Source organism: Leiobunum rupestre, chromosome 10 (genome assembly GCF_980474605.1).
Source record: "Leiobunum rupestre chromosome 10, qqLeiRupe1.1.hap1, whole genome shotgun sequence".
NCBI lineage: Eukaryota > Metazoa > Arthropoda > Arachnida > Opiliones > Sclerosomatidae > Leiobunum > Leiobunum rupestre.
This window is the reverse complement of record NC_143393.1, coordinates 27063829-27079759: the sequence shown is the minus strand read 5'-3', so window position 1 is coordinate 27079759 and position 15931 is coordinate 27063829. Positions and strand designations below refer to the sequence as shown.

The 15931-nt window shown below is 35.7% G+C and overlaps 1 protein-coding gene across 1 annotated transcript; it reads right to left on the bottom strand.

The window, feature by feature from the left end:
• Positions 1-215: 215 nt before the first annotated feature.
• Swip-1 (EF-hand domain-containing protein D2 homolog Swip-1) lies at positions 216-13285 on the bottom strand. The gene is made up of 4 exons (XM_090161025.1): positions 12925-13285; positions 1586-1733; positions 1377-1511; positions 216-461 (listed from the first exon to the last, which is right to left on the bottom strand). Exons 1-4 carry the CDS (start codon positions 13089-13091, stop codon positions 315-317), a joined length of 597 nt encoding a protein of 198 aa, XP_090017151.1. The 5' UTR covers positions 13092-13285; the 3' UTR covers positions 216-314.
• Between the last annotated feature and the right edge of the window lie 2646 nt (positions 13286-15931).

Below are 15931 nucleotides of genomic sequence, written 5' to 3'. Positions count from 1 at the left end.
TTACAAACGGTAAGAGTAAAAGGTCTAAAATGTTCTAACTCTTTTACCTGTAAAGGAAGAAGTAGATATTTCTTATTCTTCCGACATAGTTTTATTCGTGACACATTAAAATAATACATTTACAAAAACAGGTAGATTATTCAATTTCATCTTTTAAAAAAATATCACAGGCTTATATACAAAAAAAGAGGCTCTAAATTAAAAGCATATTCTGGTTTACGTTGAAATTCCTCGGACAACCTTCCAGGCTGGTAAGAAGGATGGCAGTGGAAAAAGGCGTGAAGGTGACCCCAAAATGAAGCGTCAAAGGTCACTCAGGAAGCGGCGACCTGTTCGAAGTACTTGGCTTTGTCCTTGAAAGCCGCTTGCCGCTCCCTCTTCTCCACCTCCTGCTTTTTGCGCTCTTCCTGCTCCGCGCGAATTTCTTCCTCAAATTTCAGCCCTCGGCTTTGCTCCTTAATCTGCCCACAAACAATTAAACAAGTTGAATAAGACCATGGATAAACAACTCCACTTCCCCTTCAAACATCAGCCCACGGCTTTGCTCCTTAATCTGAGCACAATTAAACAAGTTTAATAAGACTCTTAACCTTCAATTTATCGGCTTCTGATTGGTCAAATCCAAGTTATTTGAACTAATAATATGGCGAGCAACAACTTTCTAATTGGAACCAAATCAGTAAACTCAATGGTCCTAGAGATATTTTTGAATGACCTTGAACCATGTCTTCAAGGTCATTCAATTTTACAATAGTAAATGTGCCCCTGCACGACGAGAAATTGAAGACATAATGTCCCCCTCCACGAGGAATGTTCCATAGAAATTTGAGATATTCACAAAAAAAAACATTATTCAGTTATCATTTTTGTTTGTATAGTGGACTGATCTGACTACCTGCATATCTTATATTCTCCGTAATTACCTCCGATTTGTACATCTGTTTTCACCTAGTCGGATAGCAATAACGAATCGCTTTAAAATCCTATGTTCCATCAATTGACAATGCTTAAAGATTGAAGTACCTGGTTTGGAGTTTCCCTCGACAAAACAATACCAAAATACCTAGGAGTCGAGAAATATAACCGCTACCGCGTTCTTTACGAAAGACCCCGAAAGATGCTAAACTATAACATGGAATTATTTAATTTTTCGGTATTATACTGGGATATTTTAGTTTCCAAGACGTATTTAGTGAAGTTTTTTTTTAAAATAAATTTGACCTATGGGTGACCTGTTGCGAAATGACCCTCCCACGGAAAAGTCTCATTGGAAAGTGCATGAAGTAACGTAGCGCGCATACGGCATTGATAAATATTTAGAAGCCTTTAACTCTCTAAAATATTGACGACATTCTCGATAAGAAAAAAGATATTACTTTGGCTTCGAAGAAGTTTTTGGCTCCACCAACTCCTTCCTTGTCCACGTCGATCTCAGTCAACGATGCCAACTGACTTAGACCTTCGTTGTCGACCAGTTCTCCGGCTTTGGCTTTTCGGAATATCAACAGAAACTATAGGGACGAAAAAACAAATATTTTAGTAACCTTCTACTCGATTTCCCAACGTTATTTTGGGGCGTGTATACCTCTCTGAAACTGATCTTCAGGTCGTTGTCTTCATCGACTTCTTGGATCATTTGTTTGAGAGCCACGTGAGTTTGGGGCGCGCCCAACACTTCCATCATGCGTTTCAATTCCGGAAGATCGATAAAGTTGTCCTTGCCCGTGTCAAATCTTCAAATACAAGAGGTGCAGAATTGAGTTTCATTTCGTAGGATTGGATGGATAAATTCTACATATAGGGGATTTTCATTATTTAAAGAAAAACAATCATTTCAAATATTCAGATAGCTCCTCCATTTTTGTTGCCTTCTGGTAGCTGCAGATCTGACCCAGTGATGCCAGATCGAGGGTAAGTGTTCCGAATCTAGGGAAATTTGGACCACGAAAATTCTAAAAAGGGAAATCAGGTCGAAAATTCGCGATAGGGATAATTTTAAAGATCGGACAAAACTGATTAAATACGAAAAAATTAACTCCGTAAAATTTAATCCTAGGTCGATTTGGCACCCCCGCAGTCTTGTTTTGGTATTTTATTTAAGCCTTGGATAAAGATCTAAACTGAAAATTCAAAGAATATCGGAGATAAATTATGGGTAAATAGTTCGATATTGAGAATATGGATGGCATTTATTTTATATCAGGGATAATTATTTTAATAACGATGAAAACTACTTTTTCGCTGTGTTACTAGTGTAAATATGAATGTATCTCGGGTTTTGGTAAACTAGGGAATTTTAGGTCCGAAAAGGTAAATTTTAACGCCGTGAAAAGGAATTTCATTTTCGCGATCTGGCATCACTGATAAGACCAATCACATTCTGACCTTTTTACACACAGGGATTTGTAGGTATTAGTTTCACGTAATCGCAATAAGTTAAGAGGTTCTCAAAGACATGATACGTCAATCAATTAAAAATATCATGCCCTCGCTGGAATTGTTAACATTAATGAGATTGGGACCCCGGAGGTGGGGCATTTGCCCATTTTAGTAATTGTTCGCGATTTTCGAAATAGCCTACAACGGTGTGATTTATGTAGTCTTGTTAATTTTCCGGAAAAATAAAATGCGGAAAATTTTCTGAATTGCGAAAATGCCGCTTATTTAAATTGGCAAACAATATTAGACTAATCATGGAAGGAAACTTTTTTCGGAGAAATACGGAAAATTCTGACTTACAACACTAGATTTATGTATTGCGTTCTCAAGTCACACCAACGACTTCATACATTGATTATACCCGTTATTTACGAACTAATAATAAATAGTAATCAGCAAAGTTAATAACCGAGGAACCAACTAGTGACTTGTGTTAAACAAAAAACGATGGTGACCGCCTTACACTCAAAACACAAAGTACGATTTTAAATCAATTTTTTTTTAAAACCAAGGATCATATTTTAAGGATATTTTCATGTGGGGCAGCGAAAAAAACCTAGAATTTAAGTGTGCACCAAAATTTTGTACGGGTTGGCAATTTTTATATCATTTAGTACCATAATTTTACCTAAAACAAATATGTTTTAATTTTTAAAGACTTGTGTATAATGAATTTGTTAAATTTAAGCTAATAATCATATAGAAGTTTTTATTTTTTAAAACCTATTTTGGTACTTTTACAAAACAAATTCGGCGGAATCTCCACCCACAGGTAGAATTCAATGCAACATTAGGGGGGAAGTACAAGAAAGATTATATTTAAACCTAAATTATAGCAATTGGCGAGGTTTTTCTTTTTCAAAAATACTATATAAAAATTGATTTAAATCGTGATTAAAATTAAGTTGATTTAAATCAGCCAACCCTGAGATTTTGGTAAGTGCCCGACCCAACTAAAAAATCAACAAGGAAATTTCCAAACCATTCCATCATTTACAAAAATTTATGTACACCCCTAAGTTAGAAAACAACCACGGCGATTTTAACAAAACTGTTGGTGAAACGTTAATTTCCCCACAGTAAAGAAACGTTTTAAAGAAATTAGCTAGAATGCTAATTAAAAACGCCAAGGTGAAAAAGATATTTAATTTCAATTTTAAACTGGTTTTCCAGTCGCGCCCAACTCTTTTTAAGAATTTAAGGCCGACACAAATTACACAATGGGCTTCGCATTTCAATACTCGCCTCAGATATCCTTTAAAGAATTTAAACAGTTTTCCGTTTCCTAAAACGAAACCGCGATTACGCTAATATTGATTGCGTAACATCGCCTCATTCGGGATAATGTTACGCAAAAAACAGAAAATACACGCGGGGAAAGAAACGTACAAAAAACCGCTACGATAAAACCAAGAATTTATTTAGAACCAGGGAGAATTACTATGTTGAGACGATTTTTAGCGTTTCTACTAGTGTTGTTAATTTTCCGGAAAAGTATTATGCGGAAAAATTTCCAGAAAATTTCCTCAAATCGGAAAAATAAATTGAAACAAATTACTTTTTAAGGTTTTTTATGTTTCTTAAACTTTTTATCGATATAAAATGTCTAATATCAGTAAACATACTAAAAGACATTACTAATGTTACATTGTTAATCAGTTTAAACTAGTCTAGAGGTTGAGTTTTACTTTTAGATTCGAAAAAATGAGGCGAAAATGTCGCTTTAATTAAATTTTCAAACATGGTATTAGACAAATCATGGAACGATTTTTTTTCGAAAAAATACGGAAAATAGGTCTAATTTTCCGACTTACAACACTAGTTTCTACCAATCCACCTGGGATTTCGAAGAATGTTAAAGGGAGTATAACCCGAGGGGCTGATCACACCGCGTAATCGGTGTACAGAGCCGTACCTTTGACTGTACTAATGGGATTACGCGTAATCTTTGAAGTTCCTGCCTTTGGCAGTGCTAATCTAAGCGTAATCCGGTGTACAGACTTTCCAAGAGTGGTTAGCCCCTCGGTATAACCCTCCTTGTTTGGTAGGGTGCGCCATAGCTTCTCTCTTTTCTCGCTCATGGCACTAGTCTAGAACGAGAGTAGAAACACCCAATTCTACTATTAGAGCAAGCGTACCTGCCCTGAAGAGGTTTTCTCACTTGAAACCTTCGTTGTTTCATATTTAGTGTTTATTTTTAAATGCACCCTTAAATTCCATATAAACAACAATATCCGAGCTATAAATTAATTATTTTCACTATTGTTTGGATATTTATTCAAATAAAATTTCTTAATGAAGAGGTACGTAGTTTTAGATTCACGAAAGGCGTTCTAGTAGATATAAGAAATTAAATAACTACCAAAGCGGGGATACTTTTAGTGGGAGAATTCTTCAAAAACCACTATTTCACACGTGGTTAGAAAAATGAGGGGAAGGAATTATGTATTGCCCAAATTCCTGAAAAGGTTTTAGTCCCTTTAAGAAGAGTTACCCTATGACGTCTGTGGTGGCGAATAGTTCGATACGGGGTACCAGTGGCAAATTTAGGAGACGTTTTTAACACCCCCCCTTCTCGTGACAAAGATATTAAAACTAGACCACAGGCTCGACAGAAATATTGTTGTTAAATATTCGACTCCGAAGTACAACCGAGAAACGTAAAAAATAAAAATTGGGGTAAAATAGGAAGCAAATAGGGATCTTTACTAGGAATTTGAGTTTGTGGCGCCGCCTTGTGAACCATGCTTGAACTATTTTATCGTTAATTCTCAGATTTGATTATTTTGTAAACTGTCCTTGTGCAGATGTTTAAACATTTTAAAAATTACGTTGGATTCGCTGGATTACGTGAAAATATGGTACTTTAGGGACCAAATCTCGATTTTATGTTTCCAAGTTTGTGGCGCCACCTGGTGTACTATGTTCGAACTGATTTAACGTTAACCCTCAGCTTTTATTATTTTGTAAACTGTCCTTAAGCAGATGTTTAATCATTTTAAAAATTACGTTGGATTCGCTGGATTACGTGAAAATATGGTACTTTAGGGACCAAATCTTGATTTTAGGGTAGATTAGGGATCTTGAAGAAAAATATGGATTTGACGTATTTTAGGGACCTGTGGTGGGAGCCCTGTCATTGGTTCCCTAAAATTTAGGTGTACCGACCAGGGTTGGACATAAAGATATTTTTTTAGTAGTCAACCTGACTAGTGAGCCTCCTATCATAATTAATTTTAGTAGGGGTAAAAATGGGGGTATACAAACAAGAAGGACAGCCAACATTTGGCTTTACTCGTCAGAATTAAAATAGGAATTTATTATCCTACGTTACGTGACTTTGGTCGATCAATTTTTTTTTAAATAAAATGGAATTGGTGAATGATGAATTTATGATACGACATATTCGCCATTATTTATGAATATTGAGGTAAATTTTTCACTAATCAAATTGACTAGTGAGCCCCCAGATTTCGATTAATTTAGTAGTCAGAGCATTTATTTTAGTAGTCAAATGCCGTGACTAGTGCTTTAAGTCCAACCCTGGTACCGACGCGATTGAAACTAGTTCATGATGCCGTCTCGAAAGTCATTCTTTCCAAGTATAAGTACATCCTTGGCCAAACACATTTAAGGAAAATTAATGTCCATCTATAATCTTTCTCGTTAAATAACAAATTTTCTAGGAAGAACTCGTTTCTTGAGGGGATAACCTTTGATACGAATTAGGAACATTTTATCTTCGTATCGTATCTCAAGAAGCTGCAGGCTGGATCTTTCCCTCTTATGAAATCCCATCCCAACTCAAAAACAATTTATTAGAACGATAAGCTAAATAGATGGCGCCACCCTTATCAGGAGATTTTATATTCATTCCGCGTTCAAGTATTTTCTTTCGTTTTCAAGAAAGGGTTTCCCCCGAGATTTAAAGAGAACCGTATCATCAATACCACAAGTAACGTAGTATTAGTAAGTATGACACTGAACGATTTCGGTTATTTATTGATTGCGTAATCGGAAGATTCATTGGCAAAATAATTTCCAGGCTAAGAGTTTAATTCTTAGACATGTAAATCAGACTGGCCCGTTTTTGTTTATTTCTTTAAGTCAAATCGATCATTTTTACATTTAATCGAATTTTGTTTATTTCTTTAAAACTAGATTGTTTTTACATTTAATCGAATTTTGTTTATTTCTTTAAAACAACTAGATTGTTTTTACATTAGGCCTAACCTAAATGTTATTTCTTTAAATCAAATCGATCGTTTTTTATTTCATTGGATTTTGATTTTTGAATTTATTGATTTTAAAACAATGGGTCTTCTTTTCCAGTCGAATTGCCGGATACTTTGCTTCCAATGTTTTAATTACCAAATTGTTTGACTTCATTTAATGTCTTAAATATTTAGGTTTGGTCAGATTGTTTTTGTATTTAAATTGTTTGACAACCTATTTTTTTTTATTTATATTCCTCCATTGAAATAACGTTTAAGTCAATGTTTTTATTAAAAAAGACTATTTAAATAATATTGATTTACAAGGTCATTCGCGAAACAGGCAAAATGTCTGGATAATACTTATGTAAATTATGTTACTTTTGTTAATACCGAAAGGGATATGCAACCTCTGTTTAAGGTACAAAATACATGTTTTTTTAGTAGTAAAGACCTAAGGGTTCTGAACAGTCCCGTAAAGTGTGAGGTCGTTTAAATAAAAGTTTATATTTTTTAAGCTACATTCTTGATCATAGTTAGATACCATAATTAAACATTTTTTTAAAAAACTGATAATAAAATAAAAAGCGACCCGAAAAGTAAATAACTATAAAAATATTAAGTTTTAATAATACATCCGTTATAACCGACCTACAACAATCTCAACCAGTATCCTTGAAAACATCTTCATTCTAAATACAACCACAATCTAATACTTTAGGAATTAATTAATTTATATTTCAAAAGACCCCAATTATATGGTACAGAATTAACGGCGATAGAAGCCCAAAATCCGTTCTTTTTAAATACTTAACGAGATTTGAAGACAAAAATGTCCGCAGGCAGCACGCGAAGCGAAAGAATTTTAAAAATCGAAAACGTCATAGCCACCTCAATTAGCTCGGCCTCATCGCCAAATAATTGGGAAGAGTGGCGCGGGTGACTATTAACTAAGACGAATGGGGGCGCTGTTTGCTTATTCGTCAGAAAATTAAATTAGGGGTAACGAACTAATCCTAAGATGATGCGCCCCGATGAATAGTTTAAAAAAAGGGGTTTACACGCGCATAAATTACGTAGAATTATTTCTCTTTAATACAAATATCTAACCCGCTGAGACCTTTGGAAAATTAATATAACTCAAAAAGGGCCGAAATATGGGTCAGTGACTAACGCAATCAGGCGCGGATTCTGGGGCAACGCGTACAAATAAAACAAAATTATTCTTCTCAGACGCGTTCTTTCGATAGAAAATATACCAGAGGAAAAGCGACTAGCTTTGAGCGGGTTACTTCGAGTTGATACATTTCAAAATGGTTGGAAAAAACCCAGTGTTTTTTTAAACACTGCTTTATTTTACTTTTAATCTATTTTTCGTTTTTCTTTAACCGCGCATACATATTACCAATCAACTAAAATTAATGAGTATTAAACATTTACAAGTCTCACGTGACCAGAACTAAGTTTTAGTTTTAGTTTTGATTTTGTATAAATGCAGGGAGACCAGGAAAATGCCCCAAATGTTATAGAAGGAAAAACCAAAAGCCAAAATAAGGATTCTTATCGAAAAACAGTAGATAAAATAAAGTTTAATATAGGAATGTTTTCGGGTTATACACTACATGAGAAAACCTAGGAATTTATAGGAAGGTATTGAAAATATAGGAAATGTAGTCTCCTTGTAAATGTTTTAGAAATGTAATCATTTCGGTAAGAAAATGTACACACATTTTAGAATAACTTTTAGTTATTAAAAAATCATTGGTTTTTTAATAGACCAAGGCTTCAGCAAATTTTCCAATTTAAATAAAATGATTTTTTGAAAAATATTTTGGATTTAAATCGCCTAATATATTTAAACACAATATATTTATGAAAATGTACATAAGTATCTTCACTTGAAATATTTGGAGTAAATTAGTAATTAAATGTAATTTATCTAAATTTAAGTTTACAGTACGCAATTTAATAATCAATATGTCAAAAAATAAGCATTAAAATGTTTAAAAATAGATAAAATAAAAAACGATAAAAATTCGATTTCAGGGTCGTCAAAATTTCCAGATTCCAATTCCCTGACCATTTAAGAGATTTCCCCTTACTTTATTAAGGCCAAAATTGTTATTTTATATTTTACTTTAATAAATTTAAATGGACTTGTATTTCAGTGAAAAGGTTATTGCAAAGCCAAACTTTCCAAGGAATAAAATGATAAACATAGAAAATGTCATAAAACTATATTAAAATTACTTTAAAAAAGTGTCTTGAGAAAATGAATTCCCTGACGTTTTACAAATTCTTCAAATTCCGACTTTTTAGACCCATTTTTAAATTTCCTGACGTATGGCAACCCTGGATTTAAATCAAATCCTCAATTTTTTTAAAATAATCCAAAAAAGGTCGCAAGGTAATTCTATGCGATAATCGGCTGAATTGCTATTCCTCTATATATTTTCCTAATAAAAAAAGGTACGTCTAAGTTAACACGTTCGGCCGATTGGACACTTTGAAAGCAACTGCCATTTTCTTCACAGACACTCTTAAGTCAGTGTCCAGGGAAAAGAGATAGGCCGATTTCGAAATTAGAGCATCTGGTTGGTTTCCATAGCAACATAGGCCTACTACGTCTATATCAACCCTTGTATTCTAGAGTTATTTTCTCGCAGTAATTCCCCCCCCCCCCCCCCGGGAGGGGCAGTAGCGAGGGAACGGGACAGCCGTAAAGGTTAAATAGAGAGGGGGGGGGGCAATCGGAACAGAGTGGGTTTCATCAGCGCGTTTCATTGATAAATAATTTGCATATCCATAATATAAATTCGCAAATACATGTTCTCTCTTTCAAGGAGACTACCCGAGGTACTTATTGCCGATTTTGTTCAAAGTCGGCCGTAATGTAGACTTATATGAGATATGAAATTTCCCAAAAGGAGACGTTGCACTACCCATTCGATTTGTTATGGCAACTGGAAATGTTTTTCAACACTTACGAAATTTAAAAACAAAAAATTGAAAATTACAAAATGGGTAATTTAGACCACATTTAGGTAAATTGTAACATTTTTTGGAGTAAAATTGTAACAATTTTCGGGTAAAATAAGGAAAACATCTTATTTTTGTTTTAAGTGGTCAAAAACATTTCCGGTTGCCATGGCAAATCGAATGAGTAGTGTGCAACGTCTCTTTTTGGGAAATTTCATATTTCATATAGGTCTACATTACGGCCGACTTTGAACAAAATCGGCAATAAACACCTCGGGTACTCTCCTTGTTAGAGCGAAAATCTTAGAAAGTCAAAACTTTAATAGGGAATTTCTAGTAACGGAATTTAAGGGAGTATAAACTCAGGTTTTTGGTGTGGAACACCAATGTTTGCAATTTTTAATAGGGATAAAGCATTGCCTGTTGACACGGAACAAAATTAGCACTTCATTTACCAGGCTCATTTATAGATAAAACAGGGTTGTTCGAAACAAATCAAATTGATTAAAAAAATCACCGATTTAAATGAATTTGTTAATTCTGAGTAAACTAAATAAAATTTAAGTTTTAAATGGTAATTATATTTGATTAAAATTTAATTTATGTTTACATTACCATTCCACTAAAATTATTAATCAATTTGTCAAAATCCATTAAAAGCAATAACAATTGGTTGAAATCGAGTAGAATTTTTCGATTTAAAAAAAAATCAACAACCCAGCAACAAATCTAAGTCCGTGTAAATAAGTGCGAAGAAACTCCGGCAATTCGCGTTGCAACAATCGAAGGATGTAGGAGAGGAGAAATTCGCGGTACCACTTCCACAGTTTTCGTAATCCGTTTTTTTTTTGTTCATAGCGCCGAGCCTTAATCAGGACGCAACGACGCGGTAGGGGATTTCCAGCTAACTGGAAACTTCCGAGGGGTCCGACGCTCTGCACTCCCACGTCGAAACCTTCACTTTACATAAACAAGGACTATGTCTAAAAATAAAAACAGATTCCGTCGCGTTATTTAAGAATAATTTCTTTTTCGACCTTTCGTTTTGAAGAAGATACTGTTAATAATCGAAAAGCTACGCTGAGCCATTTACGTCAGAATTAATTTAGACGGATAGAAGTGAAAAAAAGTCGGGAAATTTATTCCGAAATTCTTTAAAGGAATAAATATATACCATAGCAATGCTGATTGTTTTTTTTTTCTAATTAGTAAATGTTTAATATCGTAATCGCGTATTTTTCCGTAAATATTGGTTCTAAAATTATCCACAAAATTTCAACAACCTCAATAACATTTGAAAAATTCCTGCAAATAAACGGAATTTTTTCCGATACAATGCTTAACGGTTTGGTCTTTTTACCCAGATTGTAACCTAAAATACTCCCATTTGGGGGGGGGGGATACAATAAAGACTAGTCTAGAAGGACCTTATCCCCCTCCCTCAGAAAAGCCGTTGGGATTCTCCATTTATATTTCTAGGCACACGACAAAACTAAAATTGGGGAAAGTGCCGTTAAAAATACATACCCAGGCGATTTAACCGCCCTCCAACTGCAAAAGTCAAGGACAACGCGGAGAAAAAATTAAAAGGGTTCCCCCATTATCATCACGTTCTCAATAAATCCTGAACAACCGGTGAGTCGAGTATAGTTTAAACCGAACCTTTAAAAAATGTTATAATAGCTTGATTCCCTCCATCTTTACCCTAAATACCAAACAAAATTGCTTTTTGCCAAAAAGGCCCGAAAGCTATACTTTTAAAAGAGTAACAAACACAACCCGGCTACAATAGAACACTCAATAGGTTCAGAGTTGCCAGGTGTAAGTAACGTCCCGTAGCCGAAACAGAAATTAAACCAGCCCAAAAAACCGCCCATCGTTTAAAATGTTTCTTCAAAAAATAGCCCAAATTCTAACGAAATAAAAGTAAAAAATATATAGAAGCCCTTTAGTTTTGGTCAAATAATTCCTAAATAAACCATTTTAAAACCAGAACAAGTATTTTCCAACATAATATTTATAATTATGATGAAGGACCTCGGTCAGAAAGCTCCGGAGAATTTTAAATAAACTTACGTAAGCCGTAAACAATACAGTAGCAGATCTTTTTAAGCAATATGCAACATTTTTATAATTCACCCTGGTACACAAAATATTTTAGATTTTTAAACATCGTTATTCACGTTTGTGTCTTATCAGTGTCAAGCCCAAAAATCCGCCTCCCGCGTCCAAACCTTTTTTCCCCCGCAAAGCGCTTTGAAAAGAAGCCCAATCGGGCGAGAAAAGTCGCCCAACTGGCAACTGTGAATAGGTCTGAAAATGGCCTACAGAGGGCAGGGAACTTTTAGTGTCATAAACTCCAAGCGGGAGAGGGGTGAAACGGTCTAAAGGATCCGTTATTTACGGCTAGCATTAAAAAAAATAGCGGACTTGGGAGGGGGGGGGGAGGTAAGTTTGGTAAGGATGGACCGTATAACAGAGAAGTCAAGGTCAAAAATAATATTTTTTTAACACGATCTCTCGCCATAATGAATTATTAAAAAAAAGATTGATATTACATTTTTTGGAACACTTTGACAGCGTATTTTTCAAATATATAAACGCAATCAAGGTTATTTCCTCGATTTTAAGATAGAGTAACTTCGATTTGCGTTATCTTTTAAATGGGTAAGAAAAAAAACCGGGTTGAATTGGGCTAATTTCCCCAGATTTCAATCTACTTAAAAAGAGTGTCTGGTAGGAGGGGGGCCAGATCGTTTTGGGGGAATAATCCCCCTTTGGGTAAAATACTCGCGATAAGAGTTTTCGATTTTTCGATAGTAAAGGGGTGAAATAAAATAAACAAAGTCGCGACTCCGTCACATTTAAAAAACCCACTTGTCGGGACAATATTGAATCGATAGGTCTTAAAATACGTAATCGCGCAGAGAGATGACGCCGGTATGACTAGCCCGTTTTTGATTCATTATTTGCACCTTAATGGGTATTAGTCATGCGTTTTATGACTAAACTTGGACCTTAACCAGGTAGCTAAAAAAAGACCCCCCCCCCCCAGACAATAGCAACGGATCGAAAACGCGAAACATTTTGAAAAAAAAAATGTTTTATACAACTGTATATATCTTAGGAATAAGTATTCATCTTTCTATACTGTTAAGGTACTTCAAACTAGTCCCTTCACATTGTAATTTTTCGTATTACTAATATTCAAACTAGGCCTATCTCGTAACGTTAGATAGCTAAGATAGGGTTAGTAAGGGTTTAATGTAAAATAAGTAAGAAATCATCATACTTTTTGAAAGTGGCTTCGTAGTCCTTAATCTCTTTCCTGGATAATTCGTGGAATTCCGTGTAGGGATTGAAGACTTGGAACTTCCTAACGGGCATTTGAGTGTCTTCTTCGGCTTCCGTGAACGCTTGTCTCCTGGCTAATTTTGCGGTTAATTCTTCACTTGCCATTTTAAATGTCTAGGAAAATTACGAAGTATTTCTTTTAAAAATTATCAAATTAGCTAGCTACTCAGCGCGAAACAATCAACTAAACCGAGCGAGATGAATTTAAATTATAAAATACCACGCCAGATAGAGAATTATCAGTCACTTTCGAGGGAAAGTCGCAGACGATATGAATAGAGGAAACGCGAGCGATCTCCAAGCTCGAAAGCGAGCGCCAATCGCTACTAGAATCGCGCCACCTAGCCACGGAGATTAGAAACAAACGGATGGGAATTTTAAGAAAGCTTAGATATAATAAGAAGTCGGAAATGAATCAAACGGAAGTAATGTTATTATTTGATAATACGAAAAAAACACCAGGAAATTACGTATTCGTTGCAAATTAATCATTTCAAAACAACACGAATAGTTTTTTTTAAGATAATAAGCCAATAAACAAAGATAAAACGACCCAACGGGAAACCCTTCTAGTTTTAGTTTTGGTATGATTTTGGTTTTTTGCCTACATCGTTTGTTTTAAATTTAAAATACTTGTATATGGGAGACTATCAGGTCTAGTTTAAAGTGGATAAATATATGATGTTAAGCAATATAGGCGACAGTTCCTCAATGGTACAAAATAATTTAATAATATTTCATAGTGACATTGCATAACAGTTTCCGCAGGAACTTTGAAATGTGATTGTAATAAGTACTGATAGTGCTGGATTCTAGATAAACAATAGTAAAATCCTATACAGTGACGCCGCTAAGAGTTTTCGCATATAGGCTAGGAGATTAGAGCTATTATTATTTAAGAAACGGGCATCTTTTACAGGTACATTGCACGCACGGCCCTGACGAGTGATACGGGTGGGAGTGTATCTAAGTTGGCCGTGATTTACGGGACCTGGGATAATCGCAGGTTACGTTAACACTCATCAGATTCAGGGGCGTAGGAACCGGGAGGGGCAGGGGGGGCAATGCCCCTCCCTAGAATTTTGCTGGGAGGGGCAACTAACATTTTGGTCAGTTGAAATTTTCAAAAGGCTCAACTTCTAGAACGTTCCTACGCCCCCATTCGGATTCGGATAGAAACAGATTTCTAACAAAGTATTTTGTTTACATCTAGGAGCAACAAACACAGCACCCCACACAAGGAGAACGCAGCCCGTCAAAAGTTGTGCCTTTTCTTGTGTACAGTTTTCATTGGTTAGACCCTTTAGCGCCTGCTGCCGTCGGTAGGGGAAAATCGGAAATTGTCTTCCCCCTTTCCGTAAAATGTTCAGTCTAAAGGCTCGTCCAATGAAATTTGTACACAACACTGCGTCAGCCTATTTAAAGGCTAGCGTTCTCCTTGTGTTTGTTGTTCCTAGGTTTACATGATTCGCGAGCATCTTGGTCGCATTTTCCCCGGCACGACTGGGTGGGAAGAAATTACGTCACCGGTGCGGCGTGCGGCTCAATCGCGTCAATAGACGTCAGTTTTGGAAAACCGAAAACCAATGAGATACTGGGTGGATTTGATCTCTGTAGGAGGAGGAGGTTACTCTTCGACAATTAGAGGGATTGGTAGAAACCCTACAAATTGCCTCAATAGGCTCTTAAATAAAACATCTTCCAGGAAATTGCCGAAAAGTAATATTTCCGAGAGCCAGGACTTGCAAGTTACTGTTTATATAGTGCTTAGGAAAATAATGAAAACTTTTTACCGGTATATAGAACGTCGCGTTTTGCTAAGCCTTAATACGTCAAAAAAATCTACTTGGTTTAAATCAAGCAATAGGCGATATAATAAAGTAACGTGGCCTTCTTGTTTTGATGGGAAAGGCCACCTTCCACTATGCTTCCAATAGCTTTCCCACCAAAGAGCCTATGAATTCATCCGTAGGCTTTAAATGTACTATTTCGTTATCTCATTTTAACAAGTTGAGCAAGCATATCTGACTTTATAATATCGCCTATTGTAGCATTAGGTTCCATTTTTTCAACAAGCAAAAAACAAACTTGCAGGTCCTGGCTCTCGGAAATCTAAATTCTTGGCGATTTCCTTGAAGAGGGTTTATTGAAGCGTCTATTTAGTGGTTCTCATTGATTAGCCTTTCAGTTTACATAGCACCAGTCACCACGTAGTAATCGGGGTTGGACATAAGGCAATAGTCACGGCATTTGAATAATAAAATAAATGCTCTGACTACTAAATTAATCGAAATCTGGGGGCTCACTAGTCAATTTGACTAGTGAAAAAATTAAATAAATATTCATAAATAATGGCGAATATGGCGTATCATAAATTCATCATTCATTAATCCCATTTTATTAAAAAAAATTGTGATCGGCCAAAGTCATGTAACTCAAGTGATAATAAATTCCTATTTTAATTCTGACGGGTAATGCAAAATGTTGGATGTCCTTCTTGTTTTTATACCCTCTTTTTACCCCCACTAGTCAGTGACTAGTTACTAAAATCAGTTAAGGTAGGAGGCTCACTAGTCGGGCTCACTACTAAAAAAATATCCCTATGTCCAAACCTGGTAGTAAAACGTAGTGCTGGAGTAGTGGCTCACTCCTGTAATCCCAGGCGTCCGGAAGGCAGAGTTTGTGGATGGTCGTGTGAGGACGACTACCAATTACCCAACGGGTGGTCGGAATACTTCCGCCACAGGTGTCCCCACCCCTGTCCCCACGTATCCCCCCGTTGGCGTGGCCGTTACACATATCTCGCCCTGTTTAATCAGATGGTGTTTCGCCGGGCTCGCGGTCTTCTCAGACTCAATCAGCCTTTCTTCCTTGAATAAAAAAAAAACAAAAACAACGTAGTGCTGGATTTCCGTCGGCTAAGCAGACGTTTTGTGTCTTATAAA